Source organism: Pangasianodon hypophthalmus, chromosome 15, assembly GCF_027358585.1.
Source record: "Pangasianodon hypophthalmus isolate fPanHyp1 chromosome 15, fPanHyp1.pri, whole genome shotgun sequence".
Classification (NCBI taxonomy): domain Eukaryota; kingdom Metazoa; phylum Chordata; class Actinopteri; order Siluriformes; family Pangasiidae; genus Pangasianodon; species Pangasianodon hypophthalmus.
In genome coordinates, this window is record NC_069724.1 from 2,699,930 (window position 1) to 2,719,856 (window position 19,927).

At 37.9% G+C, this 19,927-nt stretch overlaps 1 protein-coding gene across 3 annotated transcripts; it reads right to left on the reverse strand.

The window, feature by feature from the left end:
- Window positions 1–692: 692 nt before the first annotated feature.
- cldn2 (claudin 2) lies at window positions 693–5,504 on the reverse strand. 3 transcript variants are annotated; one of them, XM_026938791.3, is made up of 3 exons: window positions 5,392–5,504; window positions 3,294–3,379; window positions 693–3,054 (listed from the first exon to the last, which is right to left on the reverse strand). In XM_026938791.3, exon 3 carries the CDS (start codon window positions 2,990–2,992, stop codon window positions 2,153–2,155), a length of 840 nt encoding a protein of 279 aa, XP_026794592.1. In that variant the 5' UTR covers window positions 2,993–3,054; window positions 3,294–3,379; window positions 5,392–5,504; the 3' UTR covers window positions 693–2,152. The 3 variants fall into 3 exon arrangements, with proteins under 3 accessions (XP_026794592.1, XP_053096364.1, XP_053096365.1); XM_053240389.1 differs by lacking the exons at window positions 3,294–3,379; window positions 5,392–5,504 and adding an exon at window positions 3,105–3,239 and having other exon boundaries at window positions 693–2,994; XM_053240390.1 differs by lacking the exons at window positions 3,294–3,379; window positions 5,392–5,504 and adding an exon at window positions 3,105–3,235 and having other exon boundaries at window positions 693–3,025.
- Window positions 5,505–19,927: the final 14,423 nt, after the last annotated feature.

Sequence of the window (19,927 nt, forward strand, 5' to 3'; positions counted from 1 at the left end):
CAGTTGATCCACTCAGAGTTTCTTCCCTTGTGCCATGTACTGATACACTTTCAATAGTTGAGAGTTCTAGCATCTTAACAGGGTTCTACTCTCATAGGGAAAACTGTTGTATGATCCTAGAAGAAGATTTTATGGTTCCCAAAAACAAAGAGTGTATCCACTCTGCTACTATTTGCATTAGCAGGTTGGATCCACATTCCTGTTTCAGGGATGGCACTGTGGCACAGCAGGTAGTACTGAGGTCCGGGGTTACAGCTACACTCTGTATGGAGCTGTCTATGTTCCCCGTGTCCACATGAGTCCCAAAATGTGTGTGTATGATGCGGTGTAATAGACTAATGGACTGGCATCCCATCCAGGATGTATTCCTGCTTTATACCAAGCGTTCTTGGGATTATGTTCCAGATCAACTGTTATCCTGACCAGGATGAAGAAGTTTACTGAAGATGAATGAATTTTTTACATAAAAATGTTATCATGAAATTCAGGAAACATGCTTAAGTCTTACAATGTGCCTTAAAATGTGCAGGTGTCTGTAAAGAGTATGACTACTCTTTGGGATGGGATAAATAGTAAAAATAGTAGATTTCAATACACAAAGCCATTTATGTAGTCTTTTAAAAGGTGCCACTAGATTGAGATTTGAAAAATTGAGTTGTGAAAATCAATTTAACATAGACAAGGAGGGAAAATGAAACAGTACAAAAATGAATACTTTAATGTCCAGTCAGGTACTTGTTACTGCAGGTCAGTGTTACAAACGTGTGGGCGATTTCTCAGGAAAATAAAGTAATATATGTATTATATAAGTAATATAACATGACAACAAAGATTACATGTTTACCAGGCTTACTACAATTTACGATTAGACTCACAAACAATTTAAAGAAACACTGAACACTGAGACTAGGACTAAGAACAGTCTCATCAGCAGGCAGTCAGTGCGTTCGAATCGGAAGGAAGCATGCTATGTAGGCAGCATGTAGGGAAGGTGCACTGAGGTGCCTATTGTCACTCAGGTGCAGGAACATTAATTTCTCACAGAATCACTGAGCTAAAATCGATTGAGTTGATTCCAGTGCAGTGCTTCATGCTGCTACTGCTGTAAATCATTGACCTGTGCCAAAGATAGAGATGGGGTGATGTGCTGCTGTTAGTTAAGGGTTATTTAGACATTTAAGATGACCTGACTGTCCCATTTGGCCCTGAAAAATTTTTAAATGAAACACTTTGTCGTTTACTTCTCAAACTTTTTTGGCCAGGAACCCATTTAAATGCAAATTAAATAACCCAAACCCCCTCAGTATAGAATTTTTTTAATAAACACAATCCAACTCGTTGAATATTAGACTCATTATTTCATTGTGTACAATGATAGTTAAAGCTTTATGTTCCTGAGAGAACACATTATTATGTTATTTATAGAATGATTTATTTGAGATTTCGATTAAACCCATTCATTAGACCAGTCTAATCGGCTAATAACTATAAGAACTGAGTATTAAACAAAATAACTTTGATAGTGGCGATTTGTGATTTCCAACACAGAAACTACATTAAAAGAAATCACAGACCCCCTGGCCATGCTTCATGAACCCCACTTTGAGTAAAACTAATTTCCTTCATTCAAGCGCCATCCATTCTTAATGTGTTTCTCATTTCTTTTGTATTTAACATTCTTTATTTATAGCATTTATTTGTAATTTTGTGTCATTTAAGAAGGACAAGCCAGAAAAAACCTGTCCTTGTGTCAAATATGGAACCATACGAAATGAATAATACTACAAGAGTTCATCTTGAAGTATGCTTTTACAGCCATATTAAACCGTCAATGTGAAACATTAGCTCTTTGTGTTTACACAGAGGACTCCTATCACACCAGAGGTCGATTGACCTGGAATTGATTTGTTTCACTTAGACATGCCCTACAGTTTCTGAAATCATTCCCTCAGCAGGAAAAAAGAAAAAAAATACTGTACAAAATGTACCTTTTGTAAGCCTTAATACTTCTGTTAGCCATGAAAATAATATGGATATGTTTAATTTATAAAACACCTTTTTCCAAAATCCAAGAAATATTCACAAATAAGTCGAATTTTAACAATTCAGTGTTTTCAAGTTCATGGTGCGAAACAGCAACTAGGCAAAATCTTCAGACATACCCAGTGACATCATAACTAGCTGTTGTTTGCTGGCGTGCGGGTTTCCTGGAGTCTCTGACACCAGCAGTGGAGTGGCTACTGCTACTGATCTGGCTGACCATGGTCTGGTTCCTGTTGGTGGGATTCATGTTGATTGTGCTCTGCAGAGTGGCTGAAGGGTGGAAGGGCATCGAATGTGAGGCGCCACGGCCCGTGCCATGTTTTGCCATGTGTTCAGGGTATGGGTAACCCCCGCCGTGGCGCCTGAACCCTCGCCGTGAATCCATGTCATTCCAGCAGGACATGCTTAGCAGCCCTCCACCTAGCAGCGACGTGATGGACGAAGCAATTCCGACATACAGGCAATCTCCAATCTCGAACTTCAGACTGTCAGGTAGGTTGTACTGGTAAAAGGTCTGCACTACTTCATTGGTCTTCCAGGAAACTGGAATGAGCGACAGAAGACCGGCAGTTAAAAAAAGGCACCCTCCAGCTCCAGCTACTTTCGCCTTCGCTGAGGAGCCGTCCATACACACGGTGCACTGCATCCCAACGCTGGACACTACACAGGCTAGGACAGATAAGATAACCGAGATGACCATCATGGCCCGGGCCACCTGCAGGTCGGCGGATAGGCCAAGGATGGTGTTGTAGGTCTCGCACTGGAAGGCTCCGGTGCTCTGGTGGACGCACGCCATCCACAGACCCTTCATGTTTGTCACAGCCGTGACGATGTTGGAGCCGATGTGGGCCGAGATTTCCCAGTAGGGCAGCAGGGTGGCCACCAAGTTGCCAATCATTCCCAGGATGCCCAAGAAGAAGCCCATCAACTCCACTGCGGCTATGGCCATCACTGCGAATGGTGGCGCACTGTTCTTTAAAAGCTTTAAATGACTAGCAGTTAGCTCACGATCTGTTAAAACAAGAAGACAAACTAAAATAAAAAATGGAAGGTGTAGTTACCTCTATATGTAGTAGGCAAACTCTGAATTTCTCATCTGCCCTTTCTTGTGTGTACTCTCGTGTGTGTGTTCCTGTTGTCCCTGTTTGTAACTCTTCTGTCCCTTCCCTGTCTAAACACTGAGTTTCCACAGTCCATGTATAAAATACACATACACAGAGAAGTAGGTTAAAGATTCACCCATTACTCACCCCAAAACAGGCTTTTGCTGCCCCATCGTAAACCCAAGGCTGCTGAATGAAGGACGGCCTTAATCACACAATGATTGCTTCTTCCTCTTTTAACACCACCCATGAAAAACAAAATAAATCATCAAGTTAATCATCTGAAGAACCTTGATTTCAAGTGAATTAAAAGTTTGAAAATGTAAAAGTATAGTCATGAAAAAGTATTTGTCTTTCTTTGTTTCCTCCATTATATTAAAAATAATATTAGACAAAGGGATAGATTGGTCACACGATAACACTCCTAACACTACTAACAATATTAACAACACTAATGCTACTAACACTCCTAAACTCCTAACACTACTAACAGTAAATACTAATACTGCTAACACTAACACTATAACCATAGTAATACTACTAACAGTAACGCTAACACTACTAACAGTACTAATACAACAAAGATTAACACTCTAAATATTACTGACAATAATAACACTGCTAACAACACTAACACTACTAACAATACAAAGACTATTAACAATAATAAAACAACTAACGCTACTGTTCCTAGCAATACTAACAATACTAATACTCCTACCACTAATACTCCTAACACTACTAACAACACTAACACTTCTAACAATACAAAGACTACTAACAATAATAAAACAACTAACGCTACTGTTCCTAGCAATACTAACAATACAACATTATCACTCCTAACACTACTAACACTACTAACACTACTAATACTTCTTACTCTACTAACAATACTAACAATACTAACAATACTAATAATACTAATACTCCTAGCACTACTAATACTTCTTACTCTACTAACAATACTAACACTACTAATACTCCTAACACTAATACTCCTAACACTACTAACAATACTAACACTACTAATACTCCTAACACTAATACTCCTAACACTACTAACAATACTAACACTACTAATACTCCTAACACTAATACTCCTAACACTACTAACAATACTAACACTACTAATACTCCTAACACTAATACTCCTAACAATACTAATAATACTAACACTACTAATACTTCTTACTCTACTAACAATACTAATACTACTAACACTACTAACACTACTAACAATACTAACACTACTAACAATACTAACAGTACTAATACTCCTATCACTACTAACAATACTAACACTACTAACATTACTAACAATGCTAACATGAACACTCTTACCAATACTGATACTCCTAACACTACTAACAATGCTAACATGAACACTCTTACCAATACTGACACTACTAACTACCAGCATCACTAATAACATGGTTGTCATGGTTTTGGACATTACACAGTGACCTGACTGCGCTGCAAACCTGTTTTATTTATTAATTATTTTTATATTCATAATCAATTCTGTTTTCTTTTTTCTGGACAAGGTGCCCACATACAGTGAACTGGATGAAGCACTCATATACATTAAATCGCCGTTTGCTTAAATTATTTACATTTTTGACCTCCTAAATCCACCAGAAAAAGGCAGACGAAAATCAGAAACATTGGCAGACACTACACTATCCTACTACTGAAATGTTTGTGCCAGTAGAGAAACAATTCCAGCCAGACACACTGATCAGGACGTTAATCATTACTGCAATATTTTTCGCTCCACCTCCACGTCCCGGCTCGACTCTCGTGGTAGCTTGGTAAAAACTGTAACCAAATTTAGCAAGTACAGCACGGCTCTCACGGTGGTGGAAATAATGACAGCATGGAGGATTGTGGTTAATTTACCAAGCCGAGCCAGTCTACACCCACACCAGTGGAAAAGTATTATAACCGAAAAGCTGACCCACAACAAAATACCCCCACAGCATGACAATGGCACTGGTTTTTCCCTTTGTTACCCATCTGTGTATTCATTTGTGAATATTTCATTTATATTCATTTGAGAATATTTTAATTAGCCAAAGAAGTGATTTAAGAAGTAATTTAAAGAAGTGATAGATATTGCTTAATTAGTGATCAATTATGCACTTTTCTTGGTAAATTTGACATTTCCTCTCTGTTTCTTTCTCTCTCTCTTTCTCTCTCTCTCACACACACACACACACACACACTTACCATGGTTACTTACCATTACGCAGATACAGAGTGATTGTGCATAAGATACAATTGCTGAGATGTGTACTTCTGCTAAACTGTTACCGCTAAAGTAAGTGTGTGTGTGTGTGTGTGTTTGTGTGGGTGGGTGAGTGGGTGTGTGTGTGGGTGGGTGGGTGAGAGAGAGAGAGTACAGAGTGGCTACATAGTTTAGGCTGGTTTAGGCTTGAGCTTAATCTCATCAAATCTCTGCTCACATGTCACCAGTGCAGTAATGAGATTAAAATGCACTCCTGCTTCCTCTGTCAGAATAAATGTCTTTAGCGTGTACCGTAACCCATCGTTCTCTAGATACAGTTAGAAGTTCTGGTATTTTCAAGGACCGCCAAACATCCTTTTTAAAAAAAAAAAAAAAAAACTCAAATAACAAACACAAGTTGCATGAATTGTGTGCATTTTTGTGCCGGTCAAAGTCCATGTGTTTTTTCTGGATCATAGCGCTCTAACCCCAATCACCTGCTCTTATGTGGGTTATAGTTTTAGTTCCTTGTCTGTAGAGGATGCTGTTGTTGATTTAAAAATATTTGGCTTGATTGGCTTGATTATTTATTTAAAACATTATCAATTGTTCATTTTTAAAATAGGATTCTTTTAAAAAATGTATAAATTTTCATACAGGAAGAGAAATCACAAAAATGATCCCAAACTTCAGTAAAGGTTCGTTATAGGATGACATTGATATCGACATAGTCTCAAACAAAATGAAGTCGAGATGCTACCACATGATGTATGCTATAGGCTAGTATCTAGTGAATTTTTAGAGTAACCCTGTTACAGTTCAGAGTCGAGAACATACAGTCATCCAGTGTACAGTCTAGCAGCTCGTTATGAGAGGTTTTAGATGTACCTTTGTTCAACTTTCCGATCAAGGACCTAATATCATTAACCAGGGTCGCCAGGTTGCAGCATAATTTCCAGCCCAACTAATCTCAAAAACCACACGAAAGCCCTGAAACTAGACATATTTTATTTCTTTATCAGAGCCTTTGCATGGGATACAAAGTCATCATGGAGCACACGCATTTCTACACATTATCCAATCCATAATCCACCTTTCCCTCTCCCAGTCTTTCCATAGAAATAGTTCTGTACATCATAGACTGTCTGCTTTAACATTCTGCCTTTGTTTGCTGAAATTATTACTATATATTTAATTCTGATTATTTGCTATAAAACAAGATCTTGGTGGCCACAGAGTATTTTTAACCAATTTAATGTTAAAAAATAAAAATAAAAAACGTGCACCTGGCAACCCTGTCATTAACTGTCCTATCTGCTGCTCCTCCCCTGAAAATGGGGCAGTGTGATTCCTTCCCCAATGAGCCTCTATTAGCACTTGTTGCAGTTCCCATTTTTGACCACTAGGTGCAACAATAACTATGGAGATAAATGATGCAGTGAGCACACTGCCCCACAACTGCCCTACAACTGCCCTACAACTGCCCTACAACATTTAGAAAGGTGACCAAATCTATGGAACATCACCTTATATCAGTCAAACAGCAACATATTTTCTAATTGTTGGGCACTCAAACAAGTTCATTAGTATTTGAGGAATTTATGAAGAATAACATTTGTTGAACGGCGGACATAAACGGTGGAGCTCTGCCCTACCTGCCCCTGTGGACGAAGCACCGCTGACTAATATGTTTAAAATGACTGGGTCAAAACGAGGTCAGTTGGAACCGTATGTTTGGGACCAGAGGCATTGTAGATAGGTGCTGCTGTGGGAATAACAGTCCTGAACACAGTCACGAGGATGGAGGTGCCAGCAGAGAGAGTGGTGGAGTCGAGAGGGTGAGAGAAGTGTGTTTCTGGAGGTGTGATGTTGCTGGTGTTGCTCCTGCACCTCCCCAAATGAGAGCGGAGGTGTTGAGAGACAGACTCCAGCCTAGACTAAAGAGTCTGAATCAGGATTCCCACATCAGCACCTTAGAGCTTTACCTCTGACCTGAACAAAACAGTGAACAGTCACATTTTGCCTAATACTACAGTATCTGAATCATGGGGATTGGTTCCTCAGCAGAACTTGTTTTCCAGGATCACACCGTTTCCATCACGCAGTTATTTTCTGTGGATAAGTGGTGTTTCAGAGGTTTAATCATTCCTATACCACTATTACAGGACCTCAGCTATGGATTTAGTACTGAAATAAAGAAGGTTATCAAACCAACAGCTCTGCAAAAATGCCACCACTTACATGTAACATTTTATGGAATATTTTAGACTTAAGATGAAGAACTTCAGACTACTAAATATAAGATGTCAGTGAAAACCCTAAAGCATGTCCTGTTCAAATAATAGCATCCTATTCCAAGCCAAATCTAACTGATTTGTCTCAAGGATTAGCAATGAACTGGAACTAAACTCTAGAGCAGAACTACACCCACTGGCACCCACTACAGAAAAATCATGTGACTGAAACACTATACTGTAATCATTTGTCTATAATGATGTTTGAGTACTGTGAAAAGATGCTGGATTTGAGTCTGGATGGTAAAATACAGTATGTTCTCAAAAGCCTGAACTAAAACCACACCACAGTTTATGCCGTACATTAGGAATGTCCCAGGCCCGAAGTGCATAATGAACCAAACATGAAAAAAATGTGAGCCTTTCTTAAAATAGTTCCACTGGTTCCCTGTATTTATGGAAATGTACAAGGGGTTAAATGAAAACCTTAAAAGTGCAACATAAAATAGAAATAAATCTAATGTTTTTTTCTAGAGAAATCCAGCCATCCAAACACACAAAATAGAGATTGTGTAGACAAATTACACATTTTTTTGTGACACCCATTTGAAATAAACAATGCAAAGTAAAATAACTGCCCACGTGACCTCAGGGTCAGAGTTTTCAGCGTTACTCCACGACCCTGCTGATGTCACTCCTCTTCACCACGCCTCACACCTCTACTCCCATTAGGAAAGGTGTAGGAATGACACCAGTCCTCACGCCTCCATCAGCACACTTCTCTCACCCTTCCTACTCTCTCTGTCCTGGCACAGAGTCCACTGTACCGTTCCCACCCGAGCACCTACACCCCATCGCTGACCTCATCCTGACCCACAGTCAATTACCAAAATATTTGTTAACAGTGTGTTCAAAATAAGTTCAATACCAGGCATCATTGTGAGTCTTAGCAATAATGGAGTGCATACTAAAAGATTTGAAAGGGGACAGAATCTTGGAGAGTTAGTTCCCAATGCCAATAACTGGATCAGTCATGTTAGATTAAAGCAGGAAGTAAAGTTTTCTATTGGTTATAAGAATACTTGAAAACAAAATAAGGAACATAGACCATATAAATTGTTTATGAGCCTGCAGAGTTATTAGATTCAGTGGAGATTCAGTGTACGATTCCTGTATAATCTTAAATTCTCCATGTCCATTGATGTCATTCCTCCTCACCTCACTCATTTGGAGAGGTGTAGGATTGACACCAGCCCTCACACCTTTACACACACTTCTCTCACCCTTCCAGAGTCACAGTGGAGTCTGCAGTACTGTTCCCAGCCCATCACCTACACACACTGACCTGGACACAAACACTGACCTCAGACTGACCTAAGAAATATTCAGACCATATACAGAAATAGCTGGTGTGTTATTTATTTTAAAACTCTCCTCATTTTCTCCGGATTTGGATATGAGCAGTTGCTCAAGCAGTAACCACAATTCTTTTCCAATGTCTATGTCCTCTTCATACACTACGGACCATCCAGCTATGTTGAATGTTTCTGGGATGTTGCAGGAGAAATATAGCACTATCCAGACACTGCGATGTGATTAAGGAGAGATTGGCATCGTTGCATCCTTAATCCGAGTGTACACTTCACGATTTTAACTCTGATTTGGGGCTTGGCAACTACTTGCTGTGCACTCCTGTGGCAACCGCTCATGTAGTGTGAACGGTTCGCTGACATGACAATCTTACCGTGTCAGATTTTCAAGCATGTTTGATTTTCTTGCCGATGAATCACGTAATTCACCTGTCTGGGACTACCAGCAAGAACAGGGCTGAGACACAGCCAATGTGAGTCTGAGAGGAAATCAAATTCATCTGCTGTCATGCGCAGCAGATCCCTGAATCCAGTGTAACATCTATCTATTTGTGTGGGAGAGCAAGGACAAAATGTACAATATTAGCATAATAATAATGCTTCTCTAAGAAATGATTTGGCATGACAAACCCTAATGTTTGTTAGGAAGAGCAAAACTAAAATAAACACATCATAAATCCTGGTGGCCTATACCTCCAGTTCTCTTTGCAGAACAGACAATCCTCACTGGCAAGGTCTCACCAAACAATCATTGCTTCACATTTTTCTTTTTTTCGAGTTTCTGTACAAAATAGTGACAGTGAAAGTAACAAGATAAACAGCTCTTGTGTTTCTTTTTCGAAAACCAGATTTGGGGATCTGGCAAGTTCATCTGTAATCAGAGATCATTTAGCATTTGAGCCATTGTCTGTGATCACTCATGTAGTGTGCACACCCCCATGTCCACCAGCTGTTTAAAGTTGTTTACAGCGACTCTGAGATTTTGAAATTCGTGTCGTGTGCACCTTGGCCTCCTTGAAACCTTGGCTACAGATTCATATCCACTGTAATTATCTATATTCCTCTGTTCTACCTTGTGATTGCCATGTGACCTCGGGGTCACAGTGTCCCTGTTGATATCATTTCACCAGGCCTCACACCTCGGCTTTGATATGGGGAGGTGTAGGAGTGACACCAGGCCTCACACCTTGGTAGGCACACTTCTCTCTCCGCAGAGTCTGCAGAATTGTTCTCACTGCAGCGCCTGCACACTCTGACTTGACTCTGGACACAAACACTGACCTCATACTGACCTGTTATGCACACACCTATATTCCAATACACCTTAACTGATGATAACAAAGTAGCAATGATGGATCACCTCTTATTGTTACCATTAACTAGTAGATGAGACAAATTAATTAGTAAATTAATATATTGTATATACATAGGAAGTGGTTTTGACTCTTTGGTAAATATTGCACTATTATATTATAGCATCATCTGTAATATTAATATCATAATGTATTGTTAAATATTTTGGGGAAATATATTTAAAAGTTCACAATGTAGCTAAAGGTGTGTTCAGTGAGGTTGGTGGTAAATACACTATATGTTTTCTCTCTGAGCTTGTGTCCAAGTCTTAGCATTATTGCAGATTATTATTATTATAATAGACAGGAACTCTCTAGCCTTGGTCCAGGGCTTCTCTGTGTCATGACCCCGATGATGTCATTCCTCTTCACCAGGCTTCACACCTCTGCTCTCATTTGGGAAGGTGTAGAGATGACACCAGCCCTCACACCTCCATCGGCACACTTCTCTCACCCTCTCTGTTCCACAGAGTCTCTCTAACTTCACCCACTTCTACACAGTACATGTAGTAGAGTCTGCAGATCTGTTCCCAACCCAGCACCTACACACACTCTGACCTGGACACACACTGACCTGGACACCAACACTGACCTCATACTGACCTGTGCATAAACCAATAGTTCCTGGTATATTATTAAAGCACAATGTGCATAGAATGTGGCTATATTAATCACAGATATGTTAGTTTAACTGTTTTTATTGCAGTTTCTTCATTTTCTCCTAATGTAACCATGAGCAACTGGTCATGCACTAGCCCTCTCACTTTTTCAACGTAATCAAGCGTGCAATGTTTATCAAATGCACTGCAAAAAATGATGAAAATATCTTGAATATGGGCAAATGTATTTAACTTATTTAATTAATGTTTTCAAATTAATTAAACCTAAATCATAGGTTTGGCAATCAGGCTTGAATCTCAGTTTATGAACAAGGTTAGATGATGGAGATGATGCCCTTCAACCTCACATATATTCACATATGTACATAATATATTTATATATAACATTCAAATCGAATTTGATATCCATATCCATTGCAGTGTATCCATATTTCTCCTCTACCTTGTTCCCCATGTGACTTCAGGGTCGCAGTGTCCAGTGTTGCTCTGTCTTGTGTCCAAATTTCACCAGGCGTCACACTTCAGCTCTCATTTGTGGAGGTGTAGAAGTGACACCAGGCGTCACACCTTCATCGGCACACTTCTCTCAGCCAGAGTCTGCAGGACTGTTCCCACCCCAGCGCCTACACGCTCTGACCTGGACACAAACACTGACCTCATACTGACCTGTGCTGTGTAGTGACTGACTTTATGTACATTTCCAGTACACATGAATTGAAAGCAAAGAAGCGATACTGTCTTTAGTCAAATAATTATTTTTACAAAAATAATGAGCATGATTGGCACTGAATATATGTGAGACATTTACATGAAAATATTTCTTGAAATATTATTGAATTGTCAGCCAAGCCTCCTTACTCTCCACCTTTAAGTTCCAATGTGGTTACATGAAATTTTTGTTGTAATATGTTTCTCACTGCTTACAAACCACAGACACTCTCAAAAAAGGGTGCTAAATTATACTATTCCATGGTGCTGGGATGGTACCCTCAAGCGTACACCTTGTGTATCTGTAGTATCTTTCCCCTAGAAAGGTGCATATGGTAGACCTTAACCCTAAAGGGTAATTAAAGTCGTTATGCATTATTCATCTTTTAGTGACCATGCATATGTATTAATAGGTTATTATTAATTTTGTGAGTAAGGAAAACATGGCTTACTCCATAACCTTGTCCATAGACTGAGATTTAAACCTGATTGCCAAAACAATGATGTAAGTAATCTGTTTGGAGGATATGTTCGTATCTTACTTCATCAATAATTTAATGATGTTTTCTTGTCTAACCTCAATACGCATGTGACCTCAGTGTTGACCTGTACCGTGACCCCAAAGATGCCATTCCTCTTCACCGGACCTCACACTTCTGCTCTATTTGACAAGGTGTACAAATAGCACTAGCCTACACACTTTGCGTTACTTTAGTACCTTTACTGGCACAGTACACAAAACAGCACTGCAGTACTGTTCCCACCCCAGCACCTACACACTCTGACCTGGACCTAAACACTGACCTCATACTGACCTGTTCTGCACACACCTATAGATACTGATCTTATGTGAATAATTACATGTTTACTGATGATAAATGAGTCATGAAAATTGTTCGTTAATAGATCATGGCTTTATATTACCAATAACTGGTAAATGAAACTAATTACTTAGTAAATTATTAGTAAATGCTGCTTCTTTGGTGATTGCGGCCATTTTTAGTTGATCAGTCCAGGATTTGTTTCCAAAATGCCTCTAGCCTATCTAGATATTGTTTTGCATTCTTCAGATGTTGACGTTTGTAATGAGATCCCAAGTATGATTTCCTTCTGATGACTCTTCCATGCAGATCATATTTGTACATTATTAATAAATGTTTAAAATGAAGGAGATAAAATATTGTTGCATATTTTGGAAATATACAGTATAGTGTTCTATTTTTTAATGTAAAAGTATCTGAAGGTATATTAAATTATGTTGGTGGTAAATGTACTATATGTGTACTTTCTATGCTTGTATCCAAACCTTTGCATTTGAGACAATGTAACTGAGATTTAAACGTAAAAGATTTGCATTTGTATTAATTAATAGTATTTATGCCACAACACTTTGGAAAGCAAGAATCTCATTGGTCACAAGGCATTGATAAATTTCTATAAAAGCATGACTCAGAAAGTAGTTCCACCTGCCTGGTTTATATTAATGATCTCATCCTAATACTTTATTGTTTCCCTAGTAACAACTTTCAGTGGTATTTGTAAAACCACATTTGTGGAATGATTGATATGGATTTTCTGTGAGGAGATTTTTATTTAACATTTATTTAAGGAGTCTCTGGTGTCAGCACTTTGTTACAGTCGGAGTTAAAGCTGTACTGTCAAGTTTTCCAATGCAGGAAAGTCTTCAGGATGGAGGAATTTACACTTTGATGTTTCTCAGTAACATGACAGGCTGTGTTTTTTGCCTTATTAAATTCAAAAGAGAGAAAATATGAGAGTCTGGTGAGGAAATGACCACTCAAGAATGTAACTGAATGTGGATTTCCCACAACGTATATAACATGTCATTGTTTAATTCATAATTGTTGGTAAATTGCTGTGGTATAAAAGGAATAAAATAATTCAGGTTATGCTGATTTTAGAGAATAATCACCGTTGGGGTGGTAACTGTATCACTCAACCCCACTGTTGATTAATTTCCTATAACAGCACCCTCTGTTGTGTTTGATTCCTTTCTTATCTTAATTGATTTACAGGCTCCATTATAATAGACAGGAACTCTCTAGCCTTGGTCCAGGGCTTCTCTGTGTCATGACCCTGATGATGTCATTCCCCTTCACCAGGCTTCACACCTCTACTCTCATGTGGGAAGGTGTAGAGATGACACCAGCCCTCACACCTCCATCGGCACACTTCTCTCACCCTCTCTGTTCCACAGAGTCTCTCTAACTTCACTCGTTTCTACATAGTACATGTAGTAGAGTCTGCAGATCTGTTCCCAACCCAGCACCTACACACACTCTGACCTGGACACACACACACTGACCTCAGATTGACCACATATCACTTTTATCACTTTGATATATATTTGTAGCTGCTACCTCATTTTAAATTCATTTCCAATTTGTCTGTCTATCATAGGAGTCACTCTGTATCCTTTAGGTAGAGAGTGATGTATGAATATTCTATATTCCTGCAATCAGCTAATCATCACACTACGTATAATGAGAGTATAGAGTAACTAACAATTTTATAAATCTTTGGCATACATGAGTATACATTGTGCCTTTGTGACTCAAGCAATTGACAGATCTTTCACTGGTTGCTTCATTTCACTACCAAACCAAACCAGCAGGCTACGAATGTATCCAAAATGTGTCTTTATATTCAGCAGAGGCCAGCATTTATAAAGTTTCCTTTCATTTTGGACTCTAATACGCAAACCTTTCACACAAAAGTGTCAAATTGAATCACTGCAATAAGCTTTCGCTTCTTTTATTCTCATGGCTCGAGTGGGAAATGTACTGAAAAGCTGTACTTAAGCAACATACGGGTAAAAATCTTACTCAGTTAAAAGAGGTATTAGAGGTATGGAGGCAAAAATCTACTTGCGTGAAGGTCAACAAATATCTACGTTTACGTATTCAGCAAGTATTCAAGAGTAAAAAGTTTTTAACCTGATGGAAAGAGCTGACCACAAGTTAGACAAACCCTGAATTTAGCTTACTGATTAGATAATGTGTAATTACACATTAGCACTTTAGCAATTAAAAAAACCCTAATTTAACAAACTAATTAAAAAATAAACATAACTAGCTAGCTACTTTAACAAACAAATTTACAAAACTTAACTAGCTAGCTAGTATAACAAACTACATACTTTTTTAGATGTGACGGTGAATTTTAAAGGCTAATATTTAATATTTTCATACTGAAAAATAGAAGAAAAATCACAATGAGATTTTTAACGAGTACTTTGAAGGTGAAAATCTGAGGGCTGAAAGTATTTTTTCTCTCTTTTACTTATGTAAGAGTACAAGTATTCAATTTCAGAAATACCTGAGTAAAGTACAAATCTTCCAAAATGGTACTTAGGTAACAAAGCACAGTTATTCAGTTAGTATTTTCTGTCCCCGACCCTGGGTAATACTCTGTGGCAAAATAGTGGTTGTATTGAACTGATCAGATTCAGACAATACTGATTTTGTTTTTTCTTGAGAAAGTTGTCTTCTTTCAGACAGATTAAATTTGGTGAAACTAATTGTCTTCCTCAGCTCTGTATAATTGATCATTTGTGTTTTAGGTACTCAGACACACACTAGAAGCTTCAGCCACTCCCGCTGCCCTTCACACCTCTCTTCTAAACTGAAGAAGTACTGAGGTGACACCAGGCCTCACCCACCCCCTCCACACACACACACACACACACACACACGCACACACACACAGTCTTCAGTGGCACCTCGATCAGGTCACTGCAGTATCAGAAGCAGGGCTACCTTTCCCACATCAGCACCTACACACCCTGCCACTGACCTCTGCCCTCGACATATGCTTTGAATGTGTTCTGTCCACTGACCTGAGCTAGAATTATAAACTCTGTGTGGTTCTTAAGGTATTTGTCTGGACAGCTGTGACATTTTGTTTACTGGCCACCAGTTACAGTAAACACCGAAGAGTTTAACCATGAGATGTTTCAAAAGGCATGTTTTCAATTGTAGGATATAGAGGACGCTGATGAAGGCAGGATTTGACAGATTCCAGGGTGCAAATACTGATGGCGAGTAGCTGGCACATTACCTTTAGCGGACGGTATACTTGATTTGTAAATGGTGTAATTCTGAAAAATGATCTGTAATGATCTGTACTTCTGGAAAGCAGCCACAAATGACAAAAATTGGCTTTGGTTTTGACCAAAGTTGAGTTTTCTGCCAATAATACATGTTGACATCTCTCCATTAAAAAAACACAAGTATAGTATTTTTTAAAATTTAAGATTGCTTTTATAATCTTGCTTTAGCAGTATTCCTGCACAGATCATTCCAGGTAACAAGCCAAATGTCTAAAACATTGCGTGAGACACACACACAGTGAATATCAGGCTTTGATTAAGTTGTCGGAAAGCTACATGCCATCGCAAAGTGAACATAAGCCTAACCAGTTCAGTTTGAAGTCAGGTAAAATGTCCACGATGCACATAAGTGCCTCACCTGGAAAAGAAGGGCTGAAAGAGTGAGATTATTTTCATATCTTTCCAATAAAAACTGGCAGCAAAGCGATATAACAAATCCAATATTCAACAGATGTTATAAATCCATTCACAGCAAAACAGCCAGCACAAGCAACATGGAGAGAAATCTGGCCGATAAACATTACGACCTTCGCGTAGATCAGGCTTCATGATCGCCATCACAAACTGATCATCTGATTTTTACGCAGCCTTGTTTTGAAGTAGTGTGATAAAATATTGGTGTTTAAAACAGAGAATTTTGGGTATTAATGACTTGTATGGTGACTTCCCCAACCCCTTCATTTAATTATTTATTTATGCCCAAAGTATAGCTTTGGCATCAAGAATAACAACACTGGTTTTGAAGTGAAATTTTTGATATTTTGCTTTGACATCCCTAACTACGTATAGCAGTTACTTCGAAATTGCTAACCTTTTACAGCCTGACATAGAAACGTGTTGTTTCTGCCCTGACCTGCCCCCTTGTGGATCCAGCTTTTAAGCTAAATTTCTGAATCAGTTCTTGGATAACATGATTTCTGACAACTATTCAGTAATACTAGGGGTGGAACTATAAGTATAAAATAATCATGCTATCATTTTAAAACACACGCGTTAGGAGCATTTAGAGCAGCAGAGAGGGAGACAGAAGTGTGTCTCTGAAGGTGTGAGGCCTGGTGTTGTCTCTACACCTCCCCAAATGAGAGCAGAAGTGGTGAAGAGGAATGAGATCAACATGACCGGGTTCAGACTGATATTTGGTTAAATTAATGTGAGGTTTTAACCCTTTCATATATATATATATATATTCACACTTATGGAGAGTTAATTTACTGCTGTTTTAGGAAAATATAAGATCACTTGAGATCATCACTGTAAGTTAATACAAGTCATTATTCTGATTTCTGTCGCTCTATAGACTGTTTATAACTTTCTACACAAAATCCTGCATTATGTTTAAAAAAAGACAGATTTTATCTATCTATTTATTTATTTATTTTAAACTGAAGATAGATATTTTACCCATGAAATCAGCTCAATCATGGAACAGTCCTAAACTCCAATCAGGAATTATTATTATTATTTTTTAAAATATTTTCTATAATTTTGGTCATACACATTAAATAGTTAACCTGAATGCTAACTAATTTTAACACATTGGAATTTTTTTTTTCAGCTATATTTTTATAGCTATTTCAGCTAAAATGTTTTATCCTTTTATTTACTCACGTGGTAATGCGAAAAAAGTCCACAAAAGACATGTAATTTTAAGTAATAAAAAAATTGAAAGAATCTTGATATGTATTTAAATTATTTATGTATGACAGGATTAAATATTGATGCCAAGATTTTAAATTGATTGATTTTTTGTCAGTTTTTATGTGTGAATAAGATTCAAGAGAAATTCTTATCGTTTATAATCTGTACAATAGAATATATGAAATTATAAAGTATAAAATAGTAAGAATCATTTTAAAGAAGAAAAATATATACTTATTATTAAGTATCCTACATTGTAACACATTTTAATACACAACACGCCTGACTGACACTACACACTGACCAATCACCTACAGACACATTTCTGCAAATTAATCTCCTAGACTCGTTTATCTCCATACCCATCACATATGACACAATCCACTAATCTACTGTTAATTGAATCAACACTTTATCACTAATGAATGAAGTGTCAACGTTAGGAAATTAAGAAATTAGATTTGCCCAGACAATCTGGCCCTAAAGCAATAAACTCAGCATTCAATCACTCTGAAAAGGTCGAATTGTTCTATTACATAGAATTAGAACAACAACAACAACAAAAAAAAACAGGCTACAAGATTTTCACACGCTGGAACTTTTTTAGCCATATAAGGAGAAAATATTCACTGGTTTTATCTTTTGGTTTCACATTTTTCTATTTATTTCTAGCAAATTGTCAGAGGTATTGTGTTCCACACAGCACAAAAATCTAGTTCTATCAATATGTCAACAGATCTTTAGAGTGATGCGTTTTTATTTTGAGAAGCTTCCCATGCATGTGGGACAGACATAAGGAAAAAATTACAGGAATTTCCTCTTAGGCAATGAATCCAGCTACAGTATGAATGCCATAATTCTGTAATCTAATTAATCTTTGATTAATCTATCTTTGTGTGTGTGTGTGTGTGTGTGTATTAGATGTGAGGTTTTTAAGACCTGTAGCAAACTGTATGAACAGATACAAGGTTTATTTATTTATTTATTTATTTATTTATTTATGTAGAAACAGTTGCAAAGTTGCTAATCTTTTCTACGATGAAAGGAAAAATGGCAGAAAGGCTAAGCACAAAATGGAGCAGAGTGTTTAGTCAAGTTTGTTATGTCTCTTTTCCTTACAAGATTATGACATGCTGTAATTTTTTTTTTTTTTTTTGCCATATAAGGAGAAAATATTCATTGGCTTTAACTTATTTAACTGGCAAGGCTGATATGATTTAAGACGCCAAGTTGTAAAATTAATTAATTTTTGTGTGTCACTCAGTCCAGTGTGTGTGTGTGTGTGTGTGTGTGTGTGTGTTTGATGTGAGGGTTTTTATGGTCTGTGGTAAACTGTATGAACAGTAGTTAATTTTTTTTCTTTTGGAACAATGAAAAGTTGTTATTCTGTGCTAAACTGAAAGAAAGAACGAAAGAAAGACAGGAAAAGCGACTAAGTCTGTATATCAGTTTAGGAGAAAATATTCACTGATTTTATCTTATTTAACTGGCAAGGCTGATATGATTTAAGATGCCAAGATGTAAAATTTATTCATTGTTTATGTGTCACTCAGTCCTGTGTGTGTGTGTGTGTGTGTGTTAGATGTTAGATGTGAGGTTTTTATGGTCTTTGGCAGACTGTATGAACAGTCTTTTTTTTTTTTTTCTTTTGGAACAATGAAAAGTTGCTAATCTGTGCTAAATGGAGAGAAAGAATGGAAGAAAGACTAAGAACAAAACGGAGCCACGTGTTTAGCCTGTGTACAAGTTTAGCCTCTACAACATCTTTTATGATGTGATTCACTGAATTACGCTGACAGGGAGTGTTGTTTTAAATTAAGGATTGCTGTTGACTCATTTTAAAGAAGACACACAGAGAGCAGTGGGTTAGTGATTACTGAAATTCCTAACTACGGGGGAGAAGTGCTTTGGAGCTTTGGAGCTTTGGAGTTTTGGAGAAGAAGGTGGTGTTAATGGCAGGGGGTTTCCAAAGCTCAGCAAATGTGAAAACACACGACGGTTCATCTCAACTACACCCCCCTTCAGCCCACTCGCAAATGAACAGAATAAACAACTTGGTCTTCTTTTGTTTTCCTTAGATCTAATTTTGGAGATTAGACATTTGGTGGAGATAAGGCGTCCACTGAGGGCTCTGCTGAAGTGTAGACTAAACGCTGAACTCGGTGGAGCTACACGAAATGCTAATTTAGCAACCTAGACTAAACGTTAACAAGCCATTCTGAACATCAGTTTTTCCTTTCATTTCTGCACAATGTGGAAAAAAAACGCTGTGCTGGACAATGCTGGAGATTTTTCTAGTTTGGATGAGAAAAAAAAATAAAAAGACTGGAAAGTCAGGCACTGAGTATGCGCCATTTATGCTAATTTGATACCTTAAAGCCATCCATATTCCCAGTTTAAAACATGGAAAGGACAACCAATTTCTACCTCTAAGTTTACATTTATGGCATTTGGTAGATGCCCTTATCCAGAGCGACTTACAATTATCTCATTTTTT

Coding starts and splice junctions, on each gene's coding strand:
- cldn2 (XM_026938791.3), bottom strand. CDS start 2,992: ATGGCCATAGCCGCAGTGGAGTTGATGGGCTTCTTCTTGGGCATCCTG.